Here is a 15,120-nt window from a genome sequence, read left to right on the forward strand (position 1 = left end):
GGGACACGCCTTCAATCCCTGCACTCATAATCAGGTGGCAGAGGCAGGCAGAGTTCTGTGTGAGAGTTTAAGGCCAGCCTGGTCTACTTAGTCAGTTCCAGGATAGCTGGGGGTACGTAGAAAGACCCTGCCTCCAAAATAAACAAACAAGCAAACACCCTAACATATAAGTAATGGAGTTGAAGAAACAGCTTATTGGTTAAGAACACTGGTTGTTCCTACAGAAAATCCAACTTTAGTCTCAGCACCATATGGTGGCCCATAACCATCCATAACTACAGTTCTAGGGGATTCAATGCCCTCTTCTGACCTCCTGGGCCACCATTCAGGGGTACACACACATACACAAAGACACTCATACACATAAAACAGAAGTGCCAGGGAGAATGCCCATTGTGGGTGTGTACTTTAGCATTATCATGACAGAGCACCAACGACGGCCACTGGGAGGCACTTCAGTGGCTTATCAGTAGCACAATGAAACATTGCCAAAGCCAGAGTCCTGTGATTGCTAAGATTTTGGTTTTTCAAGACAGGTTCTCTATGTAATCCTGGCTGTCCTGGAACTTACTCTGTAGACCAGGCTGGCCTCTGCCTCCCATGTGCCCCCATGAAGGGCACTAACCTTGATTGTCAACTTGAGATTTAGAATCACAAGACATCTCTGGGAGTCTGGGGGATAGGAGAATAAAATATTTCCAGACTGCTTTTCTCCTGTCACTTGTATTATTTTTAATAAAACACTGATTGGCCAGTAGCCAGGCAGAGAGTAGAGATGGGATGACCAGAACAGGAGAATTCTGAGAAGAAAGAGTCAGTCTGCAGTCATCACCCAGATGAGAATGCCTCGCTGATGAAAGGTACCAAGCCACGTGGCTAACACAGACAAGAATTATGAGTTAAGATGCAAGAATTAATAAGAAGCCTGAGCTAATACGCCAACTACTTTATATGACTTATACGGACCTTTGTGTATTTCTTTGGGACTGAATGACTGCAGGATCAGGCGGGACAGAAACCTCAGTCAATACATTTTAAATCAAGTAGAAAGACACACCCTGAAATAAAAAAAAATGGTATGTGGGTGTTGGGGGAAGACTTGTGGGTGGGAGATGGTTCAATACTTAAAAGCACTTGCTATTCTTAGAGGACCCAGGTTATTCCCAACACCCACATGGGGGTTCACAATCATCCGTAGCATGAGTAGTGTATATATACATGCAGGTAAAACACACACATAAATCTAAAAAAAAAAAGTATTTTTTAAAGCAAGCTAAGCACTTGCATTCATCTTTCCACTTCCTAACTGCAGATTCAGTGTGACCAGAAGCCTCGCAAACCTCTTTGTCATTCCTGTCGTGCCAAACTGCTAACCACACTGATGACAGAAAGATAGGGAACCTTGGTGGCACAGGATAAAAGGCTTGGAGAGGAAAGACACCCTACTCCAGAGACACTGATCTGCTTTTTTTCTTACTTTTCAAAAAGATGTATTTATTATGTATATGGTGTTGTCTGCAGGCCAGAAGAGGGCACCAAATTTCATTACAGATGGTTGTGAGCCACCATGTGGTTGCTGGGAATTGAACTCAGGACCTCTGGAAGAGCAGCCAATACTCTTAACCGCTGATCCATCTCTCCAGCCCCTGATCTGCTTTTAACACTCACAAAGGCAGACTTCAGACTCCACTGAGAAGATCTAACAGTCCATAAAAATATGTGCTTTCCAAAAGACTTGTCAAAGTCAGCAAATAAACTGCTTTTGCGCCAAGAGATGGCTCAGTGGTTAAGAGCACCGGCTACTCTAAACAACCATCTGGAAACTGTTTCAGGGGCACCAGGGACACAGCTGGTACACACGTACATACGTGCAGGCAAAACACCAGGCACACACAATAAAATAAAATAAATAAAACTTTAAAAGAAAACTGCTCTTAGTGCCATTGATACTTTTCCAGAAGCCATCTTCATCAAGGACGTCAACAACTAGGCTGTGCTCACTTGGGTTACAAATGAGGTATAACCTCATGTTCCTAGCACTTTGTTCCATATCTAAGTGATTCTCCTCATAAACCACCACACAACTCCATTTACTGAGGAAGTCTTTTGTTTTGTTTTTTTCTGAGACAGGGTTTCCCTGTGTAGCTCTGGCCATTCTGGAACTCACTTTGTAGACCAAGCTGGCCTCAAACTCAGAGACCCACCTGCCTTTGCCTCCTGAGGGCTGGGATTGAATGTACGAACAATCATGCCCAGCTATAAAATCCTTTTTCTTATTACAAATGACACTTTGGGGGCAATGTTAGAAAGGAGCTGTTCTCTTAGCAATCTTTTCAGATGTAAGTTGAGAGCCACCAAGATTCCAGAAGTACTCACTGTAAGCCTGTGACTCTTCCCTAGGGACACCCACACCCCTCCCATTGGGTGACCTCCTACCGGGTGAGCTTCACCCTCTCTTCTTGGAGCACTTGCTTCCTATCCGGCTCCCTCTAAAGTTCTCGTCAGTGTCAGGACTCTGTCTGGCCTGGGTGGAGGTCTCTGCGGAAAGTCTCAGGCAGCTGCTGCCCTGCGACTGTGCTCCTACCTCAGTGGCAAACCCTTCAAGTTGCTTCTGTAAGGTGTTTTGTCAACACAATCAGTAACTCCTGCAGCTCCTATGTGTCATGGTAAAAGTTGTTCATAAACATGGCTACAAGAGCATGTTTTATAAAAAGCCAAAGAACCACCTTTAAAATTAAGCATGGCACTTCCGTTACTAATTGTAAAACTCAAGGTATTTTGTTAACGATGATGCTAATAGAACTTTATAGCCATGTGAAGATGGACTAGAATGTTAGTGTAACAATTATTAAAAAAAAAAAAACTAAGGAAACAATGAAAACCATAAGATTACATTTCTATATGAATTCTGATGTTTAAGGTCAAAGTATTGTTTTTAATTATGTGCATCCTGAATAATCAGAGTCAAAATAAACATGAAGTGACTAAAAGGCTTCCAGAATATACTATATTCATAGGCTATCTCTCCAATATGAGTTTCTTCGGATGAGCAAGCTGAGGTCAACAAGTAAACTGTTTCTACATTCTTCAGTCCAAAGGGACTTTAAAGGTAGATTCTCTGATCGTCTTGAGTCTTCACATACACCTTGTATGTTTTCATCACCAGTACAAGTTTTGATGCTGAATAAGTTGTGAATCATAGCTGAAGCTCTTTGCACAGTCCTCGTATTTATAGGCTTTCTTTCCCGCGTGAATTCTGTGATGACTGATGAGTTGTGAGCTCTGAGAGTAGGCTTTCCCACAAACCTTACATTCATAGGGCTTCTCTCCAGTATGAATCCTCTGGTGTCTAGTGAGGTCAGAACCAGACCGGAAAGCCTTTTCACACTCCTTACACTCATAGGGTTTCTCACCAGTGTGGATTCTTTGATGTTTAATAAGCTGTGAGCTCTGACTAAAGGCATTGCCACACTCCTTACATTCATAGGGTTTCTCTCCAGTGTGAATTCTCTGATGCTGAGTAAAATTTGAACCACTACTAAAAGCCTTCCCACATTCTTTACACTCATAAGGCTTCTCGCCAGTGTGGATTCTCTGATGGCGAGTAAAATTTGAGCCACTACTGAAGGCTTTTCCACAGTCCTTACACTCATAGGGTTTCTCGCCTGTGTGAGTTCTGTGATGTCGTGTTAAGTCGGAGCCACAAATAAACGTTTTTCCACATTCCTTGCATTCAAAGGGTTTCTTTCCAGTGTGAATTTTGTGATGATGGGTAAGTCCTGAGGGGTGTCTGAAGGTCTTGCCACAGTCCTTGCATTCATATGGCTTCTCACCAGTGCGAATGATTTGATGGGTGGAAAACTGTGAGCCGTGTTTATAGTGCTTCCTATTTTCTTTACTCGCACGATATTTCTCTTTATTCTTAGCAATGTGCTGCAGTCGGAATGACGGATACTGAGGGAGAGTGGGTGTGTCTTCGTGATTGAGTATCAGTTCACTGAACTGTCTCTCCTGCGATCCAGGCTGTCTCGCACACTGGCCATTCCATTCCCAGGCACCACGGAGACTGGAGCACTCAAGGTCCTGTCTTGTGAGTTTTCTCATTATCTCCCACTGTGCTGATTCTATCTCACAAAGTTCCTTCTTCAAAAACAGCTTCTGGGCCTCACATCTTGATTCCAGGACTAAAAGAAAATACACAAGTGATCACTCACATTTTTATTGTTTGGGAGACATGAAAATTCAATTAGATATAATATAAACATGGGAGAATTAAACTGATTTTTTGAAACTAGATGATGGTCAGCTGGGTGAGATGGTATATACTGATAACCACAGCACTTAGGAAATGAAGACAGGTGTTGGGAGTTCACAGTCATCCTGAGTTTGACACCAATTTGGGTTTTATGAGAATCTGTATTAAGAATTAAAAAAAAAAAAAAAAACTCTGAGGCTGGAAACAAGGCTCAGTGGTTAGGAACACTTGCTGTTCTTGCAGAGGACCCAGGTGGGAATTCTGTTCCCACAGGAACCAGATCTGTCACTGCTACTAACGGCAGCTTTAACTAAACCTCTACCATTCTGTTTATAATAAATAAGACTTGAGAGCCAAAGGCTGGGGTGAAAACCTGCCAGCTCAGAGAGGCTGAGTAGCAACTAGCTGACTTTCTCTCCTTGCTGGCATCTCTGATGCCAGTCAAACAAACAACAACAACAACAAAAACATACCACTCCAAACCCATCCCCACTACTTCCTGTGCCTCTCTATCTCTCCTGGGTGCCCTCTGAGGCTCTCTGGTTACTTCCGGCCAACTAGTTGCTAATTCAGCCTCCTGACCCAAGGTTAATTTTATTTAATTAATGTAAATGCAAACTTGGAATTCACAGTGTGATCAAATATCCCCCAGCAAAAATCTCTGAGTTTAAGTACAGCCTGCTCTACAAAGCTAGGTCTAGAACAGCCAGGGCTATAAAGAGAAATCCTGCCTCAAGGGGAAAAAAAAAATTCAATAAAGGGGCCAGAAAGTAGACTCAGCAGTTAAGAGCACTTGTTGCTCTTTCAGAGGACCCAGGTTCAATTCCCAGTACATACATGGTGACTCACAACTGCCTATAACTCCAGTCCCAGGGATCCAATGCTCTCATGTGATTTCTTTGGGCATCAGGCATATACATGATACATATACATACATGGGAGGCAAAAGTGTTGTGGATAATCCTTTTGTACACTGTGAATATGAATTACTCTCACTGGCTAATAATAAAGCTGACTGGCCTAAAACAAGGCAGGATAAAGTTAGGCAGGACAATCAAACTGAGGACTCAGATGAAGAAGGGTGAAATACGGAGAGATGCAAGCCAGCCATCCAAGAAGCAAGATGCTAGAGGACAGGTAAAGCCACGAGCCATGTAGCAATACATAGATAATTAGAAATGGGTTAATTTAAATGTAAGAGCTAGTTAGGAATAAGCCTGAGCTATCAGCCAAGCAAGTATAAGTAATATTAAGCCTCCAAATGGTTATTTGGGAACTGGTGGGCAGGACAGGAAACACTCATTTACACAAAACAGTCATACAAATACTTTAAAAAATTTTTAATCAATAAATAAAATAAATGAGAAAGCCAGGTATGGTGGCTCACACTTGCAACTGCAGGACTCCTGAGGCTGAGAAAAGAGTTGCTGTGAGTTCAAGCCAGCCTGAGCTACGTGCGAGTTCTACACAAAATTGGGTTATAAAACAAAACCCTGTCTCAATAAAACAAGATGAGACATTAAGAGATGATAGGATAATCACATAGGAAAGTCTATGTGAGCTACATGATATGTAAGAGGGACTCAATACTACTGTGGAACAAAATTCTTATCTAAGTCAGGAATAACTCCCTTTCCAAGGATCTGGTGATCTCTTCTGGCCTTCATGGGCACAGCATGCACATGGCACATATGCGTGCACACAGACACACGGACACTGACACAGACACAGACACACACTGTGCACTCCTCTATAGACTACTGATCTATACAGAGTTACAGGACAGGCAGCAATACATAGAAAGACCCTACCTCAAAAAATATATACACATATATATATAAATATACATACATATATACATAGATATAGATAGTTAATTCTCTTCTCAGTAATGTCAGTGATCAAATAAAGCAATGTATTCAGGAATAGGTGTGAGAATACAAATGAAGGGGTGACACCAAGTACAACCTCCCTATGGACATGAGTAAAATGACAGTGCTTGTCTGCAGAAACGCCAGGGTGGAGCACAGGAACAGCAGAGGGGAGCACAGGAACAGCAGAGGGGAGCACAGGAACAGCAGAGGGGAGCACAGGAACAGCAGGGGGAACACAGAAACAGCAGGGGGAACACAGGAACAGCAGAGGGGAGCACAGAAACAGCAGAGGGGAGCACAGAAACACCACACACTGCAAACCTGCGGGCACAGGTTCATTATCCACCTACTTAGAAGGACGTGGAACATAAGACCTGCCTGATTTATAGTGACTTCACAGTTGGCCTGACTTTGCCTCAAATAAACAGGGGAAAAAAGGCTTTTAATCCCAGAACTCGGGAGGCAGATCTCTGAGTTCAAGGCCAGCCGGTCTACAGAACATTGAGGACTACACAGAGAAACTCTGTCTTGAGAAACAAAAGGCAAGAGAAAAAAAAGTGAAAGTAAGGTGAGGGTCATGGTGAACTTCAATAGCGTTCACTTAGCATCTTGAAGACCAGGTTCACATACACATATGGGCCATATACAACCAACAAGAAAACCCAATTTTAAAACTGTCATTTCCATTGCTGCTCCATTGACAATAGCTAGGGGACAGAAGCCTAAATGTCCTTCACCTGATGAGCAGATAATGAAAATTTGCAACATGGCTGGGCAGAGTGGCACACACCTTTACTGCCAGCACTTGGGAAGCAGAGGCAGGCAGATTTCTGTGGGTTCAGGCCAGCCTGGTCTACATGGCGAATTCCAGGGCATGACCTATGCAAAGAGAACCAGCCTCAAAATAAGATAGGGAATGAAAAAAAAAAAGAAAAAGAAGATGTGAAACATATTGATAGTGAAATACTATTTGGCTATAAAGAAAAATCAAATCATGAAATGTGCAGGCAACTGGATGGGACTAGATGCTATACTGCGTGAAATGACCCAGAAAGACAAAAGCAAATATTGTCTCTCATGTGTGGTTCCCAGCTCCAAGTCCTCAGATGTGAATATATGACCTGGAGCAACATAGGAAACAGGAAAGTAAAAAGAAGCCACGCCAGGAGGAGCTCTGGGAAAAGAACATCTGGACACGGGGGTGGGGGGAGGCAGAGGAACTCTGGGAAAAGAACAGCTGGACACAGGGGGTGGGGGCAGAGGAGCTCTGGGTAAGAACAGCTGGACACGGGGGGTGGTGTGTATGGGGCTGTCCTCTAACTGGGGTGACAGATGATACAGGAAAGAAAGGAAGGATAAACAGCACTAAGGACATTTGAAAAAGCTATAGGAAATCACATTATTTTCCATTTCCCTCAAAGTGCATGTGCATGAATACACACAGACATCACACCTAGACCTAAATATTATTATTTGGGGGGAGATGGAGCAGACCAAGATCAGTTTTGGAAGTCAGTGCCACCTACTGCCTCCCCCAATCTCAGATTTGAGGTCTAGAAGCTTGTTGTCTGTGATCAAGTTCATCCTTGACCCCAAGCATGGGAAACAGGGCCCAAGAATGACAGTTTCTATGGCAACCCTTGGGTCAGGTGCTTGCCATGGTAGGACAGCACAGAATTTGATATGGCTGTAATTTATTTGTTAACTTCTGGAGCTCCTACCTGATAACTATACACATTAGAGAAACAGTAAACAGTAATTAAAAGTATGGATGAGCCAGGAGATGGTGGCACACGCCTTTAATCACAGCACTTGGAGGGCAGAGGCAGGCAGATCTTCGTGAGTTCAGGGCCAGCCTGGTCTACAGAGTGAGCTCCAGGAGAGTGAGGGCTACACAGAGAAACCCTGTTTCAATAAACAACAAACAAAACGAAAAGGATGAATCAAGGAGGGTGTGGAAGTTCTGAATAAAAACAAATAAAAAGCCTAGTTAAAAAGCAAGTCCAATAGAGCTTCAGGTCAGTGGTTGCGGTAGTTTGAATGTAATTGGCCCCCATAATCTCCTAGAGAGTGGCACCACTAGGAGGTGTGGCTTTGTTGGAGTGGGTGTGGCCTTATTGGTGTGTCACTGTAGAGGTGGGCTCTGAGGTCTCATACATGCTCAAGTCACCCAGTGTCTCAGTTCACTTCCTGTTACTGATCAAGATGTAGGAGTCTCGGTTCCAGCACCACATCTGCCTGCACGCCCCGACCCCCCACCATGCTCCCCGCCATGATGGACTGAATCTCTGAACTGTAAGCTGCCACCACAATTAAAGGTTTTTTTTTTTTTATACAAGTTGCCATGGTTATGATGTTTCTTCACAGCAATAGAAACCTAACAAAGACAATTAACCCACAGGCGCTGGGCTAATCTTCAGGAGGGAGTGATGGGAGATGTAAAATAGAGAAGATGTAAGACATAGAAGGGAAACGGAGGGGAAGGAGAGAGGAAAGGGGTGTGTGATCTGGGACAATGCAGATAGGGCATACTCCAGTAGTTACACAGTAGCTATGCAAAGAGGCGGCTGAGAAGCGTTAGACTCCAGACAGACTGCCGCTCGGGTTGCAGTGCCCGCAGTCCCCTCTCCCCGGCCTCACAGATACTGGCAGGCACCCCATGGAAGGAAAGGTCTGTGGACACCAGCAAACAGCCTTCCAGGTCCTTGGCCTTCTCATCTTTTCTTTCTTTCTTTTTTTCAAGACAGTGTTTCTCCATGTAGCCATGGCTATTCTGGAACTCACAGAGCTCTGCCTGCCTCTGCCTTCAGAGTGCTGTGATTAAAGGTGTGTGCCACCATGCCCAGCTTGCAATGACTTTTTCAAAGGCAAGTGAGCATCTGACACCTGGAGGAAGGGAGGAAACAGACCTATCAATGGGCAAATCAGAGTTAGTATAGATGTCTTTACCCATCGAAAGCAGGTTGCTGTAGTTCTCCAGCATCACATCTCTGTACAAGTCCTTCTGCTCCTCAGTCAGGCACTCCCACTCCTCCTGAGAGAAGTCTATGTACACATCACGGAACAGCACCGACACCTGGAACAATAATCACATATTGCTTAATTAATAAAAGGAAAAAGAGAAGTGTTTTGTGCAGGAAAAATAACAGAAAAGGAATAAGTTGGAACAAGCTAAAAGCAGTGTGGATGCCTGGAATCCTAGGGAAGGCCTGGGCCCAAAACACCGTGCTTCCACGAAACTGCTTCCTCCAGATCAAGCCATCTGGGCTCAATGAATTCCTCCATTACCACATGAAGCTGGGAAGGCACGGAACCCAGCTTGGAGTACGTCTGTACCAAAGGAAAGGATTTATACAAAGCCTTGTGGTATTCTCACCATGTGGTCTCTTCTCAAACAGCTAAGGGTATAATTTCAGGATAGAAGAGAAAGCTGGGACATTAGAAGCATCCAGATATAGCAGGTTATATAAAGGCATCGAGAAGCAGGGGTAATGGGTTTCTGAACACAAGGAACAGAGAAATTCTGACCTAGGATTCTATAACTCAACTATTTTCTACTCTGAGTGTACGTTCCTAGATGCACAAGGTCTCAAGGACAAGTTCCGAGAAAACTACTGGAGGATGGGTACACAGAATAGGGGGTACACTAAAGAGAAATGCAGGATGCCGGAAACAGTTAAAATTCGGCAGGAGAATAGCAGAGGAAAATCCAGAGGAAAGATAAAAGTTTCGGGAAAGTGATGGCAGACTAGAGAGGAACCAGTTCATATTGGAGCAAGAGCACAAAGGGATGGGAAGGGCATTTCTAGTCAAAGCAGCTGATGTATTTGACCAGACAGAAACACAGACTGGGGCTAGAGACACGGCTCAGTGTATTTAAGGGCACTTGCCGCTCTTAGCGGAGGACCTGACTTTGGTTTGAGCACCCACAACCATCTCTAAGTCCAGTTGGAGGGGATCCAACACCCTCTTCTGGCCTCTGCAGGTGCTATATGCACACAGTGCTGATACAGACAGGAAGGCAAATACTCGTGCATATTAAAAAAAAAAGAAAAGAAACCTAGCTGGCCTGTGGTGGCACACACCTTTAATCCCAGCATCCAGGAGGCAAAGGCAGGCGGATCTCTGTGAGTTTAAGATCAACCTGGTCTATAGAGTAAGCTCTAGGACAGCAAAGGTTTTTAAATAGAGAAACCCTGTCTCAAAAAACCAAAAACAAAGAAAGGAAGAAACTCATGATGTATGGTAATGATGTTATTGAACTTGGGGGTCACAGACTCTGCACCAAGTCAGGTTTACTCATCCATCAATAAGCCATTTAAAGGAGCCAAATTCACAATGGAAAGTAGAATGCTGGGCACGGTGGCACATTCCTTTCATCCCAGCACTTGGGAGGCAGAGGGAAGAGGATCTCTGTGAGTTCAAGGCCAGCCTGGTATAAAAGAGGCACATTAAATTGGGGGGGGGGGACACACTTGGTATAGGCATATTTATTTCAGATTAAATAATATTCTATCTTAAAGATAATAAATACCAATTTTCTGCTCACATGATTGCCTTTGCTACTTGGGATGAAATCCAGGAATTGAGGGCTTTTTCATGCTAGACAAAGTATTTTACCAATGAACTACTTCCCGGTTCTTGGCTCCCCGCACTCCCAAGACAGGGTTTCTCTGTGTAACCCTGGCCATCCTGGAAATTACTCTGTAGACCAGGTTGGCCTCGGACTCAGAGATCCGCCCGCCTCTACCTCCCGAGTGCTGGGATTAAAGGTGCGTGCCCCCACCACCCTCCCACTTCTTGGCTTTCCAAGACAGTGCTCTATGTACCCCAGGGTAGCCTTGAACTCACCGTAGTACAAGCTGGCCTCAAATCTGTCGTCATCCTAAGAGCTGGGATTTCAGGCATGAGCTACCCCAGCAGGCATAAATGACAACTTCTCATTTCCCTTTAGACATTTAGGCTGATATTAATCTTCAGAGCTTTCCCCTGAGCAGGGGGGTAGCTCACTCAGTAAAACACCTGTCTAAAAGGCATGAAACCCTGGGTACCATCCCTAGAGCTATATAGACTGGGCACGGTGGCACAAGTCCTCAGCTCAATGAGCTGAAAGCCAGCCTAGAAACTCTGTCCCCAAACACCCACAAAAGACAACCTTAATACTGGCAACTGTGTTATTGATAACCACTCCTGCTGAGCTGCCAATAACCCTTGTCACCGAGCCTTAGGAAAAGGATGGAGAAAGATGCTGCTTAATGCAGCAGTGCTGGGCTGGGGAGATGCTCAGCGGGTGAAAACACTGGTTGCTCTTCCAGAGGACCCAGAGTCCATCCCCACACCAACACTGGGGCTCACACCATCTAAACATACAGCCCCAGAGGATCTGACACCCTCTTCTGACCTCTAAAGGTACTGCATACATGTGGCACACAGGCATACTTGCAGGCAAAACACACATACACATAAGATTCAAATAATATTATAATAAAAAGCTCTTGGGGCGGGAGGAGCTCAGTGATATTACAGACGGTTAAGTTTTCACGGATGCTCACCAGAATGTCAGCTTTGACCATCCAGCAGTCATACTTCCAAACCTAAAAGGCTCATAAACCAGGAGACATGCCAGGTTCTACGACTGAAAATGAGCAAAACGATCACACTTATTTTCTTTCTTCTTTTTTGTTGTTGCTAGTTTGGGATAGTATCTCGCCATGTAGCCCTGGCTGGTCTGAAACTCAGTATGTAGACCAGGCTAGCCTTGAACTCTTCCTGCCTCTGCCTCCTAAGTGCAGGAAATAAAGGCATGCACTAGCGTGTTTTGGTTGTGAGCCCAGCTGGACCCCCAAAGCTTTTATTAATTTAGTCTATTAGAGACCCTTTCCTTTAGAGCAGTGGTTCTCAATCTGTGGGTCACGACCCCTGGGGGAGGAGAACAACTGGTCTATAGAGGTTGCCTAAGAGCACCGGGAAACAATGATATTTACATTATGATTCATAACAGTAGAAAAATTATAGCTACAAAGTAACAAGGAAAATAATTTCAAGGTCAGGAGTCAGCACACAGTGAGGAGTTATTACAGGGTCCCCGGGTCAGGAAGGCTGAGAAGCGCTGCTCAAGACAGAGCAAGAGTGAGACTGTGCAGTCCCTGTTCATAACTGAAAGGCTTTGTGTTTAACACCACTGAAAACAGCATTAAGAGGAAGAAATCGGGCATTTATTGCACTAGAGGCAAAATTGACTCGATTTGCATTCAAAAAGGTTACACCTCACCTGAGCCATGGCTTGACAGTCGCAGCTCCTCTCTGCTGCTCTTCAGGAACAGAGTAGAACTGGCAGAAGCAAAGAGAATACTGAGACGGCATTGACACAGTTCCCAAGCAATCATTCCCTGCGCTCACCCCACACACTGAGAAGTCTGAGTGGGAAGAGAGGACAACACCCCCAACTTCAGAAAGCCAGGCACTGGATCGAACGGGAGGGTCTCGGGCAAGATGTCTCAGCACCCACAAGACTGAGGCAGTAAAATTACCACAGGTTTGAGGCCAGCCAGGCCCACATAGAGACTGACCTCTCTACCTCTGCCGGCCCCTCTCTCGCTCACTCCTCCCTGCATCTCTGGTTTTGTGAGACAAGGTCTCAAGGTGACAAGACCTCATTGTGCAGACCAGGCTGGCCTCGAACTCACAGAGATCCACCTGCCACTGCCTCCAGAGCACCAGAGCACCAGGCTTAAATATAAATCTTTTTTTAAAATCACACTTTAAATTTTTTCTTTTTTCGGTAAGGATTTGAAGCGTTTATCCTGCAAGCGTCTACATGTGCATCCGCTCTGAAATATTTTGCATCAATTAGTAGAGTGAAATACATGACTCCACCAATACTTGCACTGGTAGACATTGAAGTCCTGTATCCTATTGTAAAAGTAATTATAAGTCTGGGGTAGCGCTGGCACTCGGGAGGCAGAGGCAGGTGGATCTGTGAGTTTGACGCCAGCCAGAACTACACAGTGAGACCTTGCCTCCAAAAAAATAAATTAAAAATTAAAACAGTCACGGTAGTATGTTTATAGGATTAAAAATGAGAAATGCTCAAATATCTACTACTACGAGATGAATACATGCAATATACTTCAGATCCTGGAACACCAAACGGCAAAACAACTCAGTAAGCCGCTATCCTACTTAACACGGATGAGTTCCACCACAGAGGTGTACAAATAAACGTAATAAAAGACAAAGGAGAGTGTGCTAGCACTCACATGAAGTTCTAAAATGAAGAAATATAACGCACGCAAAGATATACATCCGAAACTTCACACACAACCCACAGATCCACAACAGCAACATTCAACTACAGGAATCCTACCTACGCGATGCCAAGAGAACCACACACTCGGCGACTCAAAAGGTAGCATAGTACAACGGTACTTTTACCAGGAGCACAGACTGAAAGGTAATTCCGCCTGTCCTGTGCTGCACACGGACGCAGCATCGCACGCCACTGCAGGAACCGAACACTCAACCAGTCACAAGCGCTCCACATCCACACAATACCGCACGTGGTCCCCAGCCCGCCGGCTCTCACTCACCGAGGGGTGAGAAACAGATGCTCATCACAACTGCGGCCCCTTAGCACCGCACGGTCATGCCTCACAAACTAGCCGCGCAATTCCGAACTCAATTCCTCCGCCTCACAAAGCCCGAGCTCCGTGCTCGCCCCGCCCTCCTCCCGGGTTCTGCGCCTCAGGCCTACCAAGCTTCCCAAACCTTGCAACCCTTCCTTGCAACTCAGCAAAAGCCAGCAAAGCTCTGAAGTCCCCCCCAGAGCCAGGCTTTACCGCGAGAAGCCGAGGAGGCTTCTGGGAAACGTAGTCAGAGACAACTCCTAGGACAAGATGATTTCCCGATGGGCGGGGTTTCTGTGCGCGTTCGGTTGAGGCGTGGCCGAAAGGACTACACCCCTCATCGAAACGCATCCCGCAGGATTCATAGAACCCTGAGTCAGCCTCCAAAAGTGCATTTAAAACCAACTTCAAAAAGCTAGAATTTTCTTATTTCCTGTTCCTTCGGTATTATCTGTAGGCGATGAACAGCAACAGGAAAAGGGCGGGGAGCGGTGGGGGCGGAGTGTGATTTGCATAGCAAGGGTATTCACACGGCTGAGATTGCTGGGAAGTGTAGTTCAGTGCAATAGAAAAAAAGACTGATAGGCTGTTCAGCAGTGGTGATCTCAATTCCTCAGAGAGCTGTCTTTGCTTGGCCACCTCTGGGGTGCTAGGGGCCCAAGAAGTGTGCGGGAACACATATCCTGGGTGGACAGATAGATGGCTTGTTCTGGGAATGAATTTGGCTTGTTAAACTTCAGTGCTGCAGTGAAGACTTAATGAGAGATCCCAAGAAGATCCTCTAGGTTTAAATGGTGAATATCAGGAACCGGGCTTGAATCCCCAAGTGCCTGTACTTCTAGCACTCAGGTGATGGGCAAGGATCAGAAGCTCAAGGTCATCCGTAGCTAACACGGGGATAGTTATGTTAAAAGCAAGTACAGTGAAACACTTGGAGAAAGTATCTTTGTTAAAGTTATTTTCGTAACTAATAGAAAGACCCGATCTAAGAGATAAAGAATCAGTTGATCTGAATCCACAGTTTAAATGGCGTTAACGTTAAATCCCTAAATCTCTATATGATCAAGGTTTTCGCTTCAGAAAACAGGAGTAACACGGCTTACCTCATTTCTCTGCTAACCTCAGTGATCAAACCTTGAAAGCATTCTTGGTCCAGCACTTCCCAAATCAGCCACCACAGTCCTGCTGATGGAGAAGAAAGTTGGAGGGAAAAAATGGATGTTATGAACTATTTTGATGGGGGAGAGTCTTCTGTTTTGTGTTGATTTCATTGGTTAAATAAAGAAACTGCCTTGGCCCTTTAATAGGACAGAAAATTAGGTAGGTGGAGTAAACAGAATGCTGGGAGAAAGAAGCCGAGTCAGGC

At 45.0% G+C, this 15,120-nt stretch overlaps 1 protein-coding gene and 1 non-coding gene across 2 annotated transcripts; both read right to left on the reverse strand.

Moving 5' to 3' along the window:
• Positions 1–2,926: 2,926 nt before the first annotated feature.
• On the reverse strand, positions 2,927–13,905 carry Znf566 (zinc finger protein 566). The gene is made up of 4 exons (XM_057757044.1): positions 13,719–13,905; positions 12,401–12,459; positions 9,079–9,205; positions 2,927–4,184 (listed from the first exon to the last, which is right to left on the reverse strand). The coding sequence occupies exons 2-4, from the start codon at positions 12,407–12,409 to the stop codon at positions 3,160–3,162; spliced, it is 1,161 nt and encodes a 386-aa protein (XP_057613027.1). The 5' UTR covers positions 12,410–12,459; positions 13,719–13,905; the 3' UTR covers positions 2,927–3,159.
• Positions 7,692–7,821, reverse strand: LOC130870594 (small nucleolar RNA SNORA5). Its single transcript, XR_009056738.1, has one exon. It is a non-coding gene; the product is annotated as a small nucleolar RNA SNORA5 (small nucleolar RNA).
• Positions 13,906–15,120: the final 1,215 nt, after the last annotated feature.

Source organism: Chionomys nivalis, chromosome 2, assembly GCF_950005125.1.
Source record: "Chionomys nivalis chromosome 2, mChiNiv1.1, whole genome shotgun sequence".
Taxonomy (NCBI): Eukaryota; Metazoa; Chordata; class Mammalia; order Rodentia; family Cricetidae; genus Chionomys; species Chionomys nivalis.

Bases quoted from the DNA above. Each gene is read 5' to 3' on its own strand.
- Znf566 (XM_057757044.1), bottom strand. The intron at 4,185-9,078 runs GTAAAGACATCT...ATTTTCTTTTAG, and splicing joins CAGCAACCTGCTTTCGATGG to TCCTGGAATCAAGATGTGAG.